At 40.0% G+C, this 15,043-nt stretch overlaps 3 protein-coding genes across 5 annotated transcripts; 1 reads left to right on the top strand and 2 right to left on the bottom strand.

The window, feature by feature from the left end:
- Positions 1-1,774: 1,774 nt before the first annotated feature.
- coa3b (cytochrome C oxidase assembly factor 3b) lies at positions 1,775-2,753 on the bottom strand. The gene is made up of 2 exons (XM_086069536.1): positions 2,563-2,753; positions 1,775-2,234 (listed from the first exon to the last, which is right to left on the bottom strand). Exons 1-2 carry the CDS (start codon positions 2,717-2,719, stop codon positions 2,128-2,130), a joined length of 264 nt encoding a protein of 87 aa, XP_085925662.1. The 5' UTR covers positions 2,720-2,753; the 3' UTR covers positions 1,775-2,127.
- Positions 2,754-2,846: 93 nt separating this feature from the next.
- Positions 2,847-8,332, top strand: LOC147184607 (uncharacterized). 2 transcript variants are annotated; one of them, XM_086069501.1, is made up of 3 exons: positions 2,847-2,989; positions 5,500-5,593; positions 6,604-8,332. In XM_086069501.1, the coding sequence occupies exons 2-3, from the start codon at positions 5,504-5,506 to the stop codon at positions 8,125-8,127; spliced, it is 1,614 nt and encodes a 537-aa protein (XP_085925627.1). In that variant the 5' UTR covers positions 2,847-2,989; positions 5,500-5,503; the 3' UTR covers positions 8,128-8,332. The 2 variants fall into 2 exon arrangements, with proteins under 2 accessions (XP_085925627.1, XP_085925617.1); XM_086069491.1 differs by lacking the exon at positions 2,847-2,989 and adding an exon at positions 3,006-3,212.
- Positions 8,146-14,571, bottom strand: nags (N-acetylglutamate synthase). 2 transcript variants are annotated; one of them, XM_086069522.1, is made up of 8 exons: positions 14,449-14,571; positions 12,179-12,450; positions 11,365-11,578; positions 11,072-11,252; positions 10,882-10,921; positions 10,669-10,800; positions 9,962-10,138; positions 8,146-9,797 (listed from the first exon to the last, which is right to left on the bottom strand). In XM_086069522.1, exons 2-8 carry the CDS (start codon positions 12,418-12,420, stop codon positions 9,608-9,610), a joined length of 1,176 nt encoding a protein of 391 aa, XP_085925648.1. In that variant the 5' UTR covers positions 12,421-12,450; positions 14,449-14,571; the 3' UTR covers positions 8,146-9,607. The 2 variants fall into 2 exon arrangements, with proteins under 2 accessions (XP_085925648.1, XP_085925638.1); XM_086069512.1 differs by having other exon boundaries at positions 14,165-14,549.
- Positions 14,572-15,043: the final 472 nt, after the last annotated feature.

Below are 15,043 nucleotides of genomic sequence, written 5' to 3'. Positions count from 1 at the left end.
TGATGGATCAAGTGTAGTGAGCACTGAGCAGTGCATGCACATTAACGTTTGCCTTCAGCTCTATTCTTTGATCTGTCTTGTCAATAGGTAGTGAGAGGAAAACCAACCAGTTGTCTGCAGTTGACTGGATTTAACAGAGCCACATAAGCACATCTGTGAGTGAGTGGGTGGATCTTAAAGTTGGATCACTCAAGGAAAAGCGCACTCTAGTGGAAATAAAGAGGAAGCTAGATTTTACACGTGTACTGATTTCTCTAGTCCTGCCAGCCTTGGAGAAAGTTGGCCGTCTTGCGGTGTGGTCAAGACGCGTAGAGGGAAAACTGTGCGTGATGGGGGTTTGTTTGACCAATCAGGTCACTCGACTTAAATGGCAGTTTTAACTGGATGTGTTTGCTGTTGACCTCGGTTATGTTAATTCCAGGGTGGACCTTCAAGCATGTTCGGTGTCTTGCTAGAGCGCCGGAGGGCGCACGCACACACGCACGGAGAGGCATTGGATCCTCTTTCTGAGTTATCTAAATTGGACTTGGGAATGACTTTATATGACCCCCTGACAGGCTGGCACTAATCACCCACCTTCGTCCTTCTTTGTTACTGTGTCTTTGTTGTATAGTATTTTATTCTGCTATACTGCATCTACCATCATACGAGTTTACGACCCTCCCTGTTTTATAAATTATAGGCTTGTGTCTCCCCCAAGCGGACATTTTGGAACTTGGAAGTTGCATACGCTATTCGCTATAATAATACCAGTTTACGAGGTAAACGGCACGCAATCAATACCTCGCCGTGCTGTTCGCGACCAGGGGTCTTTCCATATAATTGGAGGACATATTTTACGTCCCACCCACCAAATTTTAAATAATCCACACACAAAACACTAAAACATAGTTTCGGACAACTAAAACGAAAAAAATTACAATTAAAATTGAGAAAGCAATTTAGTTAACGAAATAAAATAAAAACAAAAATGAAACTACATTTTATGTTTACAAAACTAACTATAATTATAGCAAAAATGTCCTTCGTTTTAGTCTTTGGTATTTAAGTTAATGCATGAGCCTTTGGGGCTGATTTTAAATGTGATTTTAAGTAGATTTATTTTTATATTAACTGGGATAAGGACATTTGAATGCGTGTCATACAGAAGTGACGTCATCTAGCAGCAGCCAATAGAAAAGCACCTTCAGATGACGTTGCTCCCATGTTTTTTTTAATATTGCGCACAATACTTTTTACTAAAACTAAGTAAAACTAAACTAAAACTAAGCATTTATAAAATAACTAATACTAAGAAAAATGAACAGAAGCACTCTGAAAACTAATTAAAACTAACTACATTTTAAAATCAAAACTAATGAAAATTCCAAAACTATAATAATCCTGGTTTCAGAGTAAATGTACTTGTCCTGAGACCAAATCTTTAAAAAAAAAAGAAGAAAAAAAAGAGAAAATAATGCTTGAAAATATACTGCTTAATTTTTTTTTTTACATTCATTCATTTAAGCATTGCAGCGTAGTTTTTAAAATACCAAATAAGTCCGGAGACCCCCGAAAATGCAATTTTCTCTTGTCCCTGTACTTTGATTATCCTTTGTTGTATTTTGTTTTACTCTGCCCGCAGCCTAGTCAGAATTGCAAATGAAAATCTTTCTTTAGTTGCCTTACCTGGAAAGATAAAGATGAAATAATATACCACAGCAATTCCTTTACTTCATACAAAATTTGTTTTGATTGTAAAATAAATTAAACAAGCTAACATAAGATGCCTTACTTGATTGATACATATATTTTTATTCCAAGATACATAGAAGTTCAGATGGCCAACACAAACAATAAAAATGACTCCAACTCACAAATGCTAGTTGATTTTTATATTTTAAGTTAGCATTTCCACTGATGTTCATTAAGTGTTTATCAGTAATAATAATAGCACTGTGACTTCAGTTTCCAATGTTCATTAATTGATGTTTTAAATGGACCTTTATCACACACCTGACATTTGACAAGTGCAGGTTTTATGAGCTTGGAAGCCACCAACCAGCATCATTAGCTATTAATGATGTCATGTCAACAGATAATTACAGATATCCCTCTTGGCATGAGACAATATCCCAGTGTTCACATTCAAGAGTTGGCACCAGTCTGTGGACCTCTGAAGACCTTGCTTCTGGCTTCACCATCTATTTCATCCAGGATTCTCTCCTGCTTGGTGGACAGGATAGTGTAACCAACTGGAGGAGAACTCGTTAAAGGAAAACATTTGAAGATCTGCAAAATGAGAAATTTTATTTCCCACAGCAAATGTGTCGGGTGATTTTATTGACTTCCAAACAGGAATGTAGCGTTTCATAAACAAGCACATCTCATTTTGAATTCGAATAAACTATTAAGTTATAGAGAAATTTGTGACGTTAGGAAGAACATAACTAGTTTCACACAGCTAATCACATATAAGCATGGTCATTTTGTGTCGGTATTTCTGAAGTCTGCTGTTCCATTACATTTGGCGTTACATCACAGCAGACAGAAGTGCAGTTAGTTCGTCCACAAGAAGGATACACATGCCGACCGCAAACGCGCCCATACACAAGCCGGTCACAAGGTTCCTTCTGCGGATCCGCGATGCATTTTTCTTCCAGTAGTCCAGCTGTTGACGGCGGCGAAGGACCTGCTCCTCAGCCGCTCTTAATGTCCGTTTTTCTAAGTCTCCCTCCATGATTAATTTGGGTGATCGCGCATGATGATGACGTTGATGATTTAACGCATTGTGATTAGCTGAACGTGGTTAAGAGCTGATGGCAATTGGCTGTGTGAGAGAACAAAAGTTGTGATTGGCTGTTCACACAAGTAAGGCTGAAGGTCGATAACTTGAATTGCAGTAACCCCTTTTGATGGATGAAAAGATGCGGGTTTCCTAAATGTTGCCTGCATTGTTGAGGACCAAGAAACTGTAAAGTGGTCAAGTGTTGTTCATAAATACTCGACGGTACGTATTATTAGGGTCATCAAGCGAGTGAGGGAGAAAAAAATAAAACGACGAGATTTAAAGTCGCCATGACGAGATTTAAAGTCGCCATGACGAGATTTAAAGTCGCCATCGCGATGATAGTCGACGAGAGAATCCTGAAGTAGGACGTTGAGCACGCCTATGATGCCAGGACAAACAAACATACCACGATTAATGAGTGTGAAAGTGCACTTTTGCTACGGTAAGTTGCAGTTGTGTTGTTGATCAACTTTATTAACATATGTGTAAAAGAGAATGTTGGCGTCAAAGCCGAGCTCAACATGACCTGCCTGGTTAATGCTGCAACGGATGTCCCTCTTCAGGATGATTCTCTAGCCAGTTGCCGTCGCGATGGCTTTAAATCTTTTTTTGTTTTGACCCTAATACGCCGTCGTCTTGCAGAGATTTAAAAAAAAACACACACAAAAAAAAACAGACTAGATGAGATTTAAAGTAGTAGTGCCGATATTTAAAGTAGACAGGAGGTGATAAAGTGATGAGATTAAAGTCGTCACGGTAAATTTCAAAGCCACAATAATGAGATTTAAAGCCGTTTTGATTGGATTTAAAAGCAGCAATTGGCAAGAGGATCGTATTTAAAAGCACGATGCACAGCTCAGCATTGCAACATTGGTCACCGGAGGCCACATAGAACTCGGTTGCTGCGCCACACTTGTTGTAAGTTGCAGTTTTTGTATTGAACTTTTATTCATAATTTCCTCTAAGGACAAGACTACAGTTAGCAATATTTTTGCTTGCATGCACCCTTATGCTACTTATTGCTCCCCTATCCAGGCGAGGGAGGGAGCTGTAATCTTCTTATCCGACATTAAAAATGTGCAGTGGATATTTTGCGTTGACCGGCAACTCTCCTGCTAGAATTGTTTTGCCATAAGCGGCTCTGATTGGTCAATCGCTGGACTGAGTCATGCACTGGATGTGTTTCCTGCTTCTCTTCACCACCTTATGAGTATTTTAATGACGTTTTATTTTGTTTTGTCATTGAAGATAGGCTGCAATGCTATCTGCATTACCAGCCTAAACCTAACCATAACTGTCAGGGCATAGGCTGTTATCGGCATTACAAGTCTAACCCTAATCATAACTCCACTTCTTTAAAAATATATCGTGACTGATCTAGCTAGGCATTTCCCTGGACAAGGTGTTGTGTTCAGAAGTTCACCATTGTAGAGTGTAGATGGGAGGGATAGAGTTTAGGATAGTGATTGTAAACTGATGTTTATTGGTGATCAGGCAGTGATGTTAAAGGTCCGGTGTGTAATCCCCCCCCCCCCCCATGTTCATTAATTTGAACACACTATTAATTTCAATAATATGCAAAAAAATAAATGCGAAGTGTGGTCTCCCGGAACTCGGGTCCTTGCATTCTGCTAGTTCACCACTACATGGCACTAAATTCTACACACTGTCTTTTAAGTATTCTCAAATAGTTATACAGTATGTCCTCACGTTCCTGTATTGCATGCATGTTTGTTGCATGAACATGTTCATTTGATACCTTGTTGTTTTTTAATGACATTTTTCCTGCACACTGACAGAGGGATAGGAACATATTGTTGGCTTGTTGATCCTGGAAATATTCAGACAATTGCTCTGTAGTAGTGCTCTGCTGACTTTTGTCATTATTGTAAACATATTAACTCTTTGACCGCCAAAAACGTTTAATAACGTTTAGTAAAATCCAAATGAGTGCCGCCAAATACGTTAAAAGACGTTAACTATGTTTTTTTAATGAATATATCCTGCACAAAACAAAAAATCCTGGGAAGTGCCAACACTTTTTGGAGTTCATCCGGCTAGGTGGTGAGAGGGTGGCTGTTACCACAAGACAAGGAGGAGGAGGAAGAGGAGGAGGAAGTTGTTGCAGGTATAGGAACTGAAGGGCATGAGGAAGCCAGACGTAACACCAGGTCACCGTATCATGATCCTGAGAGTAGACTTGATGGCAACATGGCCAAACACATACTGCAGTACATACCTGCTACTCCCCGGAAAAAAAGGCCGGCAAGAAAGTGTAGGGTCTGCACGCGAAGGGGCAATCGCAGTGAAACTAATCTGTGGTGCAAAATCCTGCTGCGTCCCCTTGCATGCAGGGGAGTGTTACACAATATACCACACAAAAAGAAAAATTGTGTAGTTGAAACATCCACACAATTGTAAATAGTAACACGTACACACACCACACATGCACAGTTGCACACATTTGTAAATAGTTTGCCAAATTGTTTTGTCAAATTGTTACACTGTTGAATGTAAATAAACTTATTTTGCTATCAAAAAACACTTTTTTTATTGTTGGTGGTAGTGTTTTATAGAAGTAAAGCACTGTTTAGGTGTTTGTGGCATCATTCATGGGGAAAAAAAGTGTCAAATTCACTAGAGTGCATGAAATAATATCGTTTCACAAAAAGCTTGATTTCTCCGTATAGTTTATAGTAACATTACTGTTTTGCTTTTTAACTTGTCAGATCCATGATGGCAGGCCATCCGTCAGATGTTGGCATGTGTTTGAGACGTCGAGGCGTCTCAGAAGACACAATCAACTGGTTTGAGGAGCAAAAGGTATTGTTCTTAACTTATGATCAATCAGCCAACCTGTCATCTTCATTATGTATCTCTGAAAGAAATCCTTAAAAACGTCTATTTCTGTTCTATGGGGTCAAATAATTTTGTAATAATATCTAATTGTGATTGTTATTTTTTTATTGGTATGGTTTAGGATATGAAGGGCAGGGTTTTTCCTGGCTCAAAATGAGGCTGTGGTGATATCACCCTGACTTTGACGGGTGACCGATACGATACCTAGTATTGGCACCAATACCGATACCTGGTATCCGGCCAATACCAGTCTTATTTTAAGGTATCGGTACTCGCGGCGGTGACCTATACCATTATTGCCCGTCCTCCTGCAGCCATTTTACGATCAGGGACTAGAAATGAGAAATTATATTAATACAAATTTGCCTTTAATTGTTGACATACAGTCATTAACAATTCATCCACTAGTACATATTAAATTGTAAATATAGTTCAGCGTTGTTGTAAAACACTATTACGTTTTTATGATTTTGGTGATGGCTGGAGCGCTACCAGAAAATGGGCGTGTGCAACAGTTGCTCCATGATCTGTTTCTTCTTCGGTTGTTGCTTCAGGTCTTTCCGGTGCACTGCTGTTGATATAGCACCTCCATAATGGCGCAACACTGCAACTGCAGTTAAAATGCGTAGCTGCCGAGCTCAAATGAGTGATATCAGTGGCTCAGACTGGAGGTGGGGAGCAAATTAGGTGGAGGTGGCCGCCTCCGAATTTTGTACACAGGAAAAACCCAGATAAAAGTGAATGACTCTTTTTTTTTTTTACTCATTAATTCCAATTTTATTAAAAACTCCATCCATCCATCCATTTTCATGACCGTTTTCATCAAAATGTTAGATCTATTTATGTTTCTTGCACATTGTCTCAACTGCTAGCTTGATAAGGTAGCTTAGTTTTACTAGAATGCCTTCTAAACTTGAATGTTTGTTGCCTTGTCATTAAATAAATTAATGGACATATCTTTTCCATTTTCACAGATTGACAGAGAAGTCATCCTACTAATGGAAGACGGACAGCTAGCAAATTACCTTCCATCATTTGGTGACAGGGTTGCTCTGGTCAATTTTTGCAGGACAAGCCCGACAAAACGAAAACAAGGTATTTTTGAAAATCTAAGGAAGACCCTCGAACAAAGTGGAATGAAAAATAGTTCTGCAGCAGAATTTCCAGATTCATCCAACAACACAGGAAGCAAACGAAAAACAGCCACACGAATCATTGAAATAGGATGGATTCACAATGAGAATCAAGTGTCAAAACAGGTCAGAGCAAAGCAAGGTGGGGGGACAAGAAAGGTCGCCATGAATACTCAAGCAGCGTTTGATGATATTCTAAAACAAGGAAAGGCCATTTTCTTTCCAGAAGGAAGATCTCGCAAAGGTGACATATCCGATTTTGAATTTGACATTTGGGATTTCAAGCAAAATAGTTTCCCCAAGGGCGTTACGATTGAAAACATATACCACAGTGTTAAGCGCCCCCATTTGCGCTTCTACTTAGCTACTCAACCAAAATCAAGGCTGACTGGGGAGACAGAGGATGACGGCAAGTGCATTAGCAATACATCTGATCCAGATTTACTGCCTGCAGCTCATAGAGAATTAACATCAGCTATTACAATGCACAGAAACGACCAGTTTCAGTTTGCAGATGTTCCTCAAGAACAGTTGATCATTTCTGAAGAAAGCGTTGGTGAATCTTCAGCGAGTGACGACGGCAATAGTGATGCTGAGATGGCGCTTGATCCACAACAAACCGTCGATGACCTGCTCGGTGACACACTAGTGGAACAACCTGATGAGCTCCCACAAAGTCATTTTCCGAGTTTGCATGAAGTAACTGTAGTCTTACATCACCTGAACAGCTTCAGTGAACTGATACAGGCTTTTTCTGATGCTGACATCATGAGCAAAACCTTGAAAGTTAGACGTCTGCGCCATGGCAACTCTGTCGAAAGAGGAAGTGGCTCTGGTGTTTTACGAGATGTCTATAGTAGTTTCTGGTCTGAGTTTTATGAGCGTTGTACTGTGGGAACAACTTTCAAAGTGCCTTTTCTCAGACACGATTTTTGTGAAGCGACATGGAAAGCAATTGGACGAATTCTTCTCAAAGGATTTCAAGATTGTCAGTTCTTTCCCACCAAACTAGCCCCGCCTTTTGTTGAGGAAATACTTTTTGGTTCTGTGCACAGTAACCTGACGACAAGTTTTCTTCAGTTTGTGAGCAGTGAAGAGCAGGACGTCCTCCAACTTGCTCTCGATGATTTTTCGGCTGTTGATGTTGATGACCTTCTTGAATTGATGGGCTCGTTTGAATGTCGAAAAAGGATCAAAGCTGTGAATCTGCCAGTCATTTTGGATGAAGTAGCACACTGGGAATTTGTTCAGAAACCCATGTTCGTGATCCACTGCTGGAGGGAGATCATTCAACCACACATGGATCTTAGTTCTGAGGAATTGACACAAATGTACAGTGATCCGATTCTGAAAATACATTCATAGTAGGCTGCAGTATAAAGTACAGAACACTTATTCGTCAGTTTTTTATTACTTTTTTTTCCTTTACAGGACACAAATACAATATGGCATGTTACCTTATTTTATTGGTCTTTTTTTTACAGTAGCTTTAATTAGTTCACAATAACGCAATTGATTACCTGTACAATAACAGTGTGTTTTGCTTTATAATAAAAGAGAATCAGTCTAAGCCAGAGTTGTCTCCATTTTATGATTCTGTCTGAATATTAGTTTGAAACATTGTATATTTATGATCCAAATGGACAATATCATTTGAACCGGGATACTCTGGTCAATTGTTGACTTTGTACAGTATGTTAACCAGGGTCTTGCTTTCAAGTTGCTGACTTAAAATCTCTTCATGAAAGCTGAATCTCATTGCAAGTCATCTTTATTTCTATACAGTAATGCTTTCAAACAGCCACAGCCGTCACAAAGCGCTTTACAGAGCACATAACATAAAACATTAACAATAATAAGAAATTTGACAAATGTATTTCTCATTGTGATAACTGCACATCATGATGACTTTATAATGTATCGTGACAATAACTTTAATCTCCCTGTAATGACTTTAAATGACGTCCTGTCGACTTTGCAGCACAAGTCTAGTACAAAATGCAGAGTAACTGCATGCATGGGTGGATTTTTCTTTCTTTTGGAATTTTTGTAGATTTTCGCAGTTAGAAAGGGGTCTGTGCACCGTAGTGGGAACCAAGACAGCTAACTTGCTTCCTGGCCAAGAAGATCTCCACTTGTGAATGATGTAAAGTTGGCAAGGGCGATCACAGATCCTCACTGTGAAACACTTGGAGATCGGCTTCCACTACAATCCATTTATATACATTGAAATCTAAATTACACATATAACCTCTATTGAAGTGAGGCTAGAATTTGCAAACCCCTTTAATGGTAAATTAGTTGAATGTTGTTTTGTTTTTTTACATTTTGACCTTTTTCCAATCTTATTTTTGTCTAGCTTCTTTGGGTGATGTGTTTACCAAATGACCAAGTAGTAAGGATAACATTGCTGCAATTAGCACTCCAGGTTAGCTAGCTGTTGGCGAAAAGACTATCTGTAGGAGCGCCAAGAGTTTGTTTGTTGCCCTGGTCACATCTGAAATTGTCCTTTGAACACCTTTCCTCAGCAAACAACCGCTACAAGAGAATTGCCATTGGCTGTGACTTTAGTCAAAATCTCAAACAATAGTAAAATTGGTGCAAAGTAACCCATCAGGAAAAAGAGCTAAACTGATCACCGTCATAAAAGACTTAGGAAACCACAGCTAAAAATAGGGAATCATTTATAACTGTCCACATTCTCAAGACACTGAGCCTCAAGTTCTCATTTCATTATGCTCAATGAAAAACTCAGAGAACTTTAAACAGAAAAGCCAGTAGCTCTAAGTTTCTATGCCAAAAAAATTTAGATTAAAAGGAACCCACTGTGTAAAGTAAGACGTGATCACCCAGGAGCAGAAGTGCTTGATGATGCTTTCAGATTTGGGGTTGGTGTGAGAGGACAAGCATGGAAAGAGTCGGGAAGATTCTTAGCATACTCCACAAGCTCATATGACTCTCGAATGTCCGCAAGGCCGCACCAGAACACGATCCATCCGCCATTGGCAAAGCTCCCTTCACAATGCTTGAAGTACCTGGACAGACAGTCACAAGGAGAAAGATGAATACCAAACTGAAAGTTATGAATGCCAAGAACATTTCAATCAGTCGTCTTTGAATACAATATTATCATATATAATTAGAGCTGTATACATGAATACTTTGTCAACATGAAGAGCTGTTTTTGTGTATGTCTTACCAGGGATTCACTTTGTTGTTGGTTTTGGACCTCCAGAAGAGTTTCCCCAGGTCTTGCCTGATACACTCCCACATGATGTGGCCGGTGCCCTGGCCCTGCTCAGTGCTGCTCACCACTATTTTATCCAGATAGGGTGTGTTTGCCACTTCCATGGTGACAATGGCTGCAGCTGTGTAGCTGGACATAAAAAAAAAAACAACAACTCAGATTTCAGTCTTCACAATATTATTGCAATTATCATCACAATTATCATCAGTTTTTAAACATGTTACCTTATTTGTTTGCCTTACCCTATGAAGTGGCACTTCTTAATTAATTGTAAACATTGGCTCTCAACAAGAGGTGCTAGTACTCCTAGATAACATTTCATGTGTCTGTGAAAACTTGGGTTTGGCAACTTTCCAAATTCATGTAACCACATCTTAATGCATAAAAAACATCCATGTTGGTGTAAATATCCATAATGTCCCACAATGTTGGTTACTAAATGCTTTGGTAAGGTTATTGTGACTAGAGAAGTGAAGATTATCATCTGACCCTTGATTAGTCAAGTACTTGATGATGATGATGATGAAGCATAAAGATTTTTATATAGATCTTATATTGCTGAAAATATGAAGGTCCCCTATAATTTCCATACATAGTTGTGGTAACTACAGATTATTGTTGCAGCATTATAGTCTTAACACTACGGTATTAGGACTCACCCTTCGGAGAGATAGACCGAATGCAGTCGCCCTTTGAGCGAGTCAATGTAATCTCGCTTCAGAGTTTTGTCAAATGTTTTGTTGATGAGAGCCAAAAGACGATCCACATCAATCTCATCGAAGGAAGTGTACCTTCAAACACACACAATGCAAAAGCTGAGTCATAGAAATTGTGATTTTTAAAGCTGGACACACATCCGATTAGCTTTTTACCGATGTATGGGGTCTCTGTTTTTAAATAGCGATCCGGATCCTAGAATAGAATGACATAGACACTCAGACACAGTATACAGCAATGTAAAACTGGCTACAGGAAGGAGTAACTAAAATAACCAGTCTACGTGTGTATGCACTGTGCACGTGTTTAAAACAAAAAAACACACAGTGAGTCAGTCAGCAGCACCTTTGTGGCTGAACAGCTCTGTCAGCAGTGTGTCAGCAGACGTGATCACTGCAGAGGACTCTGTAGGCAGACGGCTAAGCAGTCTGGCTATACTAGACAGTCGGTGACGCTCTTTCGCACTTAGCCATGGTGCCATGGACAGATGAGGCAGATCTCCAGGCAACGACACTGTGCCCAACACCTGAAACAAACCAAAATCAATCTCCAGTAACATCAGGGTGCTTAACTTTTTCCACACCAATTGCATTATGCGCATAAACAACCATGCCTATAGGAAACATAAACAGTCATGCCTTATTTTCCTGATTCCGCAGGCCTCCTATGTTGGTCAAGAACATGACTTTGTGGGGCTGCAAAGCATGAGAAATCGCTGCCGTGACTTCCATTGAGTCCAAAATGACAGCGCGCCCTTGCTCGTCCCTCCCCACCGGGCAAACCAAAGGAATCATTCCGCAGTTGAGACTCCACTGGAGGAGGCTGGTATCAACGGAAAGGGATGGTAGCACACTGCAGTGAGAGGAGGAGAGATTGGAAAGACAAATTGTGAACATTAATTAAGAATACATTTTTCATTAATTGCTCTTCACAGTGATTTACAGTATGAACGGTCGTCAGATGAAGACGAAGGCAAGGAGAGAAAATGTGAGTGAAGATGCCAGTCAATCAGGGCACATATAGAATAACCACCATTCACACCGAATGATAATTTTGAGTCTTTGGTTAAGCTAAGGCATTATTTTGGAATGTGGAAGGACGTCGCAGTACTTGAAGGAAAAACCATGAAAGGACAGGGCGAGCAAGGAAACTCAACACAGAAAGGAATCACTCATCTCATATCTATCTAACAGAACTGCCTCCATCCATAACTCCAGATCCACTCCAGCTTCAGACAACCATGGCGTACCACAAGTATCTGTACCTGGTTCTCTGCTATCTACATGCATGCTCTCCATTCGCCACATTATCTGGCAACATGGACTGACCTTACTTTCCTGAAAAGTTATTTTATTGTTATTATTTCCTTTACAGTTTGCATAATCTGTAAAAACTGGCACCAAGTAGAAATGGCAGTTCACAATGGACTGTTGGGAACCCCTTTTTCCTCACCTGCTTCCACATGGCAGCATTAGGAAAGCTTCAGCTGAGAAGAATGGCAGAACAATTGCCGACTGTTGTTGCAGAGCCTCGGTCAGCTGCTGACTTTGCTCCACCAGTAACCTGGAACGCTGAGACTCCCACATTGTTAAAGCGTCATCACTTCTGTCATAGCGTGACATGCCCATCACAACTACAGGCTTCATGTCCATTCGCTGTAGGAATGAGAGCCCGAAGGCCAGACTGTCAACCATCTCCTTGCTGTCAAACACTGAACTGTCCACCTAAGGGAGAGAGGCAATTTTTAAGATCATTTGGAAATATAACATTGCCATTTAATATACAGAGCAGTTTTGTGAATCAATTGATTCATTTGAGGAGCAATTTACTCACTATGGATCATTAGCGCCCCCGGTTAATCCCAGCAAACTGAAGCAACAATACAAATGTGACAACACAATGAATCCACAGTTGTTTTTCTTTTTTTCTAGACTCAATAGTTTTTGTCACAATTACCATTGTGTATAGCAGCAAACTTTATTTTGTGGTCGAGAAGTACAGTGAAATAAAAAAAAACGCTTTAATGTAATTTCATATAATAACATTTATTAAAAATTATTCCTTATGAAGCTACAAAATAATTAAACTACAAAAAAACGTTAACTTTTTTCAGTTCAACTTGTAATAATTGAATGGTAAACGGACTGAACTTATATAGATAGCACTTTACACATATGGTGCTCAACAAAGTAGAAATTAAAATGTGTAATACAAGGGGGAGACAAAACTTTTTTTTTTCTGTTGCAAAATATCTGCCCTGTTTCGGAGAAGATTCTCTCAGGGAGGATGAACATTGCTACAATGCAGTCACCATCAAGCAGCAACTCTTGCATTACTGGCACTTTCATTTATATCATAGAATGTTTTCTTTGTTTTTCCCCCTTGCTACCTACCTTGTTGGAGTTATATTGCTTGTTAGTTAGTTATTTTATGATTTATAAAGGAATCAGACTAGAATAAAGGGTACACTCGCATTTGAAAATTCCTACCAGACAACAAATTTTTTACTCAAATGTTTCCATAATTAAAATAATGAACTTGTCAATACATTAATTAATTACTTAGTCTACCACTGCTTGCTATAAAATATTAGCAAGCCAACTTGGTGACCTTATGCAGTCTAGTGACAGTCAAAGTCATTCAGAAACATGAAAACGCATGCACATATACACACCGAAAGAATCCCTGATACACAAACTTTGTGTACGTTTGACTTCTTCATGCCGATGAATTGAATTGGGCCTCTTCCTAGTTGCCTTCACGTATAGTGAAACTGAAATGTCTTAAGTTTAACATGACTTCATTAAGTAATCAGATGTACTGTATGCTTTTTGTAAATTAAGATGTTTAATAAATGCCGATCTTTTTTTATGATTTATTTGGGTTTGTAGGATGTAAGCCTGCATATTCAATATTACGGTATAACCTAAACCATTAGTTGTTATATATATATATATATATATATATATATATATATATATATATATATATTTGCCGTTTTTGTGCTCTTTTCTGAAATGGCTTAAAATTCCACAAGTTTACGTGATACACCTTGACTGCAGACAAGCTTTATGTTGGGGAGGAGCTAACTTTAGCCTGGGTTCTTCGTGGAAGTAGTTACAATAGTCTCCTCCACATGTGCACCATGTACCTGTGCTTTTTTTTCTTTTCTTTTTTCTTATCATACAAGTTTACTTTATCTATGCTACTGCAAGTACACAATTATCCCAGTTGTTAGACTAATTTACAGGTGGCAAGTTACACTAATAACACCTCATTAAGTTAATCTATAATTAGGTCTATAAAGTAGAGTAAAGTAGATTCAGTTCAAGTGCCAATCAAACAATCAAATCTGATAATTGGCGCTACCTCATATATCATGTTTCATTAATTTAGACTGCACCTTAAAACACATGCTGCACGTGTACGAGGGCACACCTCTATAACGGCAAAAGGAGACTTAGCCGAAGTAGCTCTCTGGAATTGGGTGAGCCAGTATCGGGCTTCCCTGGGGTCTCCACCAATTTGGCTGAGAAAAGCCTTCACGTCCCGGCATACTTGGTTGGTTTTGGCCCGGGCTGAGGCGGTGAAATGACGAGCCGTTGTCTTTCCTGCCACTCCGGGCGTGCTGGAGCTTGACGCACGCCGCGTGGTGGGACCCATCTTTCCCGGTGGAAAGCCTTTCGTCATTACCAGGGGGGACGTTTTTGATAAGTACTTACTCGCCATGGCCACCGCCCGGCATCCAGACTGTCCCCTGTTTACGTTTGCCATGCCGTGACCGTCTGCTGGTGGGAGATTTCCCCGGGCCGCCCACTGGTTAACGGGGCTGGGCTGGGCTGGGCTGGGTTGGGCTGGGCTGGGCTGGGCTGGGCTGGGCTGGACTCCTCCCTCCTCCCTCCTCCCTCCCTCCTCCTTCCTCTCTCTCCTCCCACCTCAAATCGACAAGTGTTCGGTGCAGGTAAATTGAAGTATCGCGATAGAACTACTTATTTTTGCCCCAGTACGTCCCTGGGCGGCGGTGAGGGACTCTTTGTCCACTCGCGGTCCGCCGAGAAGAGAAAATAAAAGAAAAAGGGGGGGGGGGGGGGTTATATATATTAATTATTTTTGTGTAGTTTATGTTCAGGGGGGAAAAGTATGTCTAAGTGATCTGTAGAGGGCAGTAGAAACCTTTGGGCTGGGCGTTGGGCTTTGGGAATGTTTCATGCATATTTAACCCTAATGTCAGACAGAGGAGCGGTAACAGTATACATCTGTAGTCTGTACTTAAGTAGAAGTACGTACTTGTGTAATAATAGTAAGACATTTGAACAA

The sequence above is a fragment of the Leptonotus elevatus genome, chromosome 1 (genome assembly GCF_054856555.1).
Source record: "Leptonotus elevatus isolate MCC_2025b chromosome 1, RoL_Lele_1.0, whole genome shotgun sequence".
Classification (NCBI taxonomy): Eukaryota; Metazoa; Chordata; class Actinopteri; order Syngnathiformes; family Syngnathidae; genus Leptonotus; species Leptonotus elevatus.
This window is presented reverse-complemented; position numbering and strand designations above follow the sequence as displayed.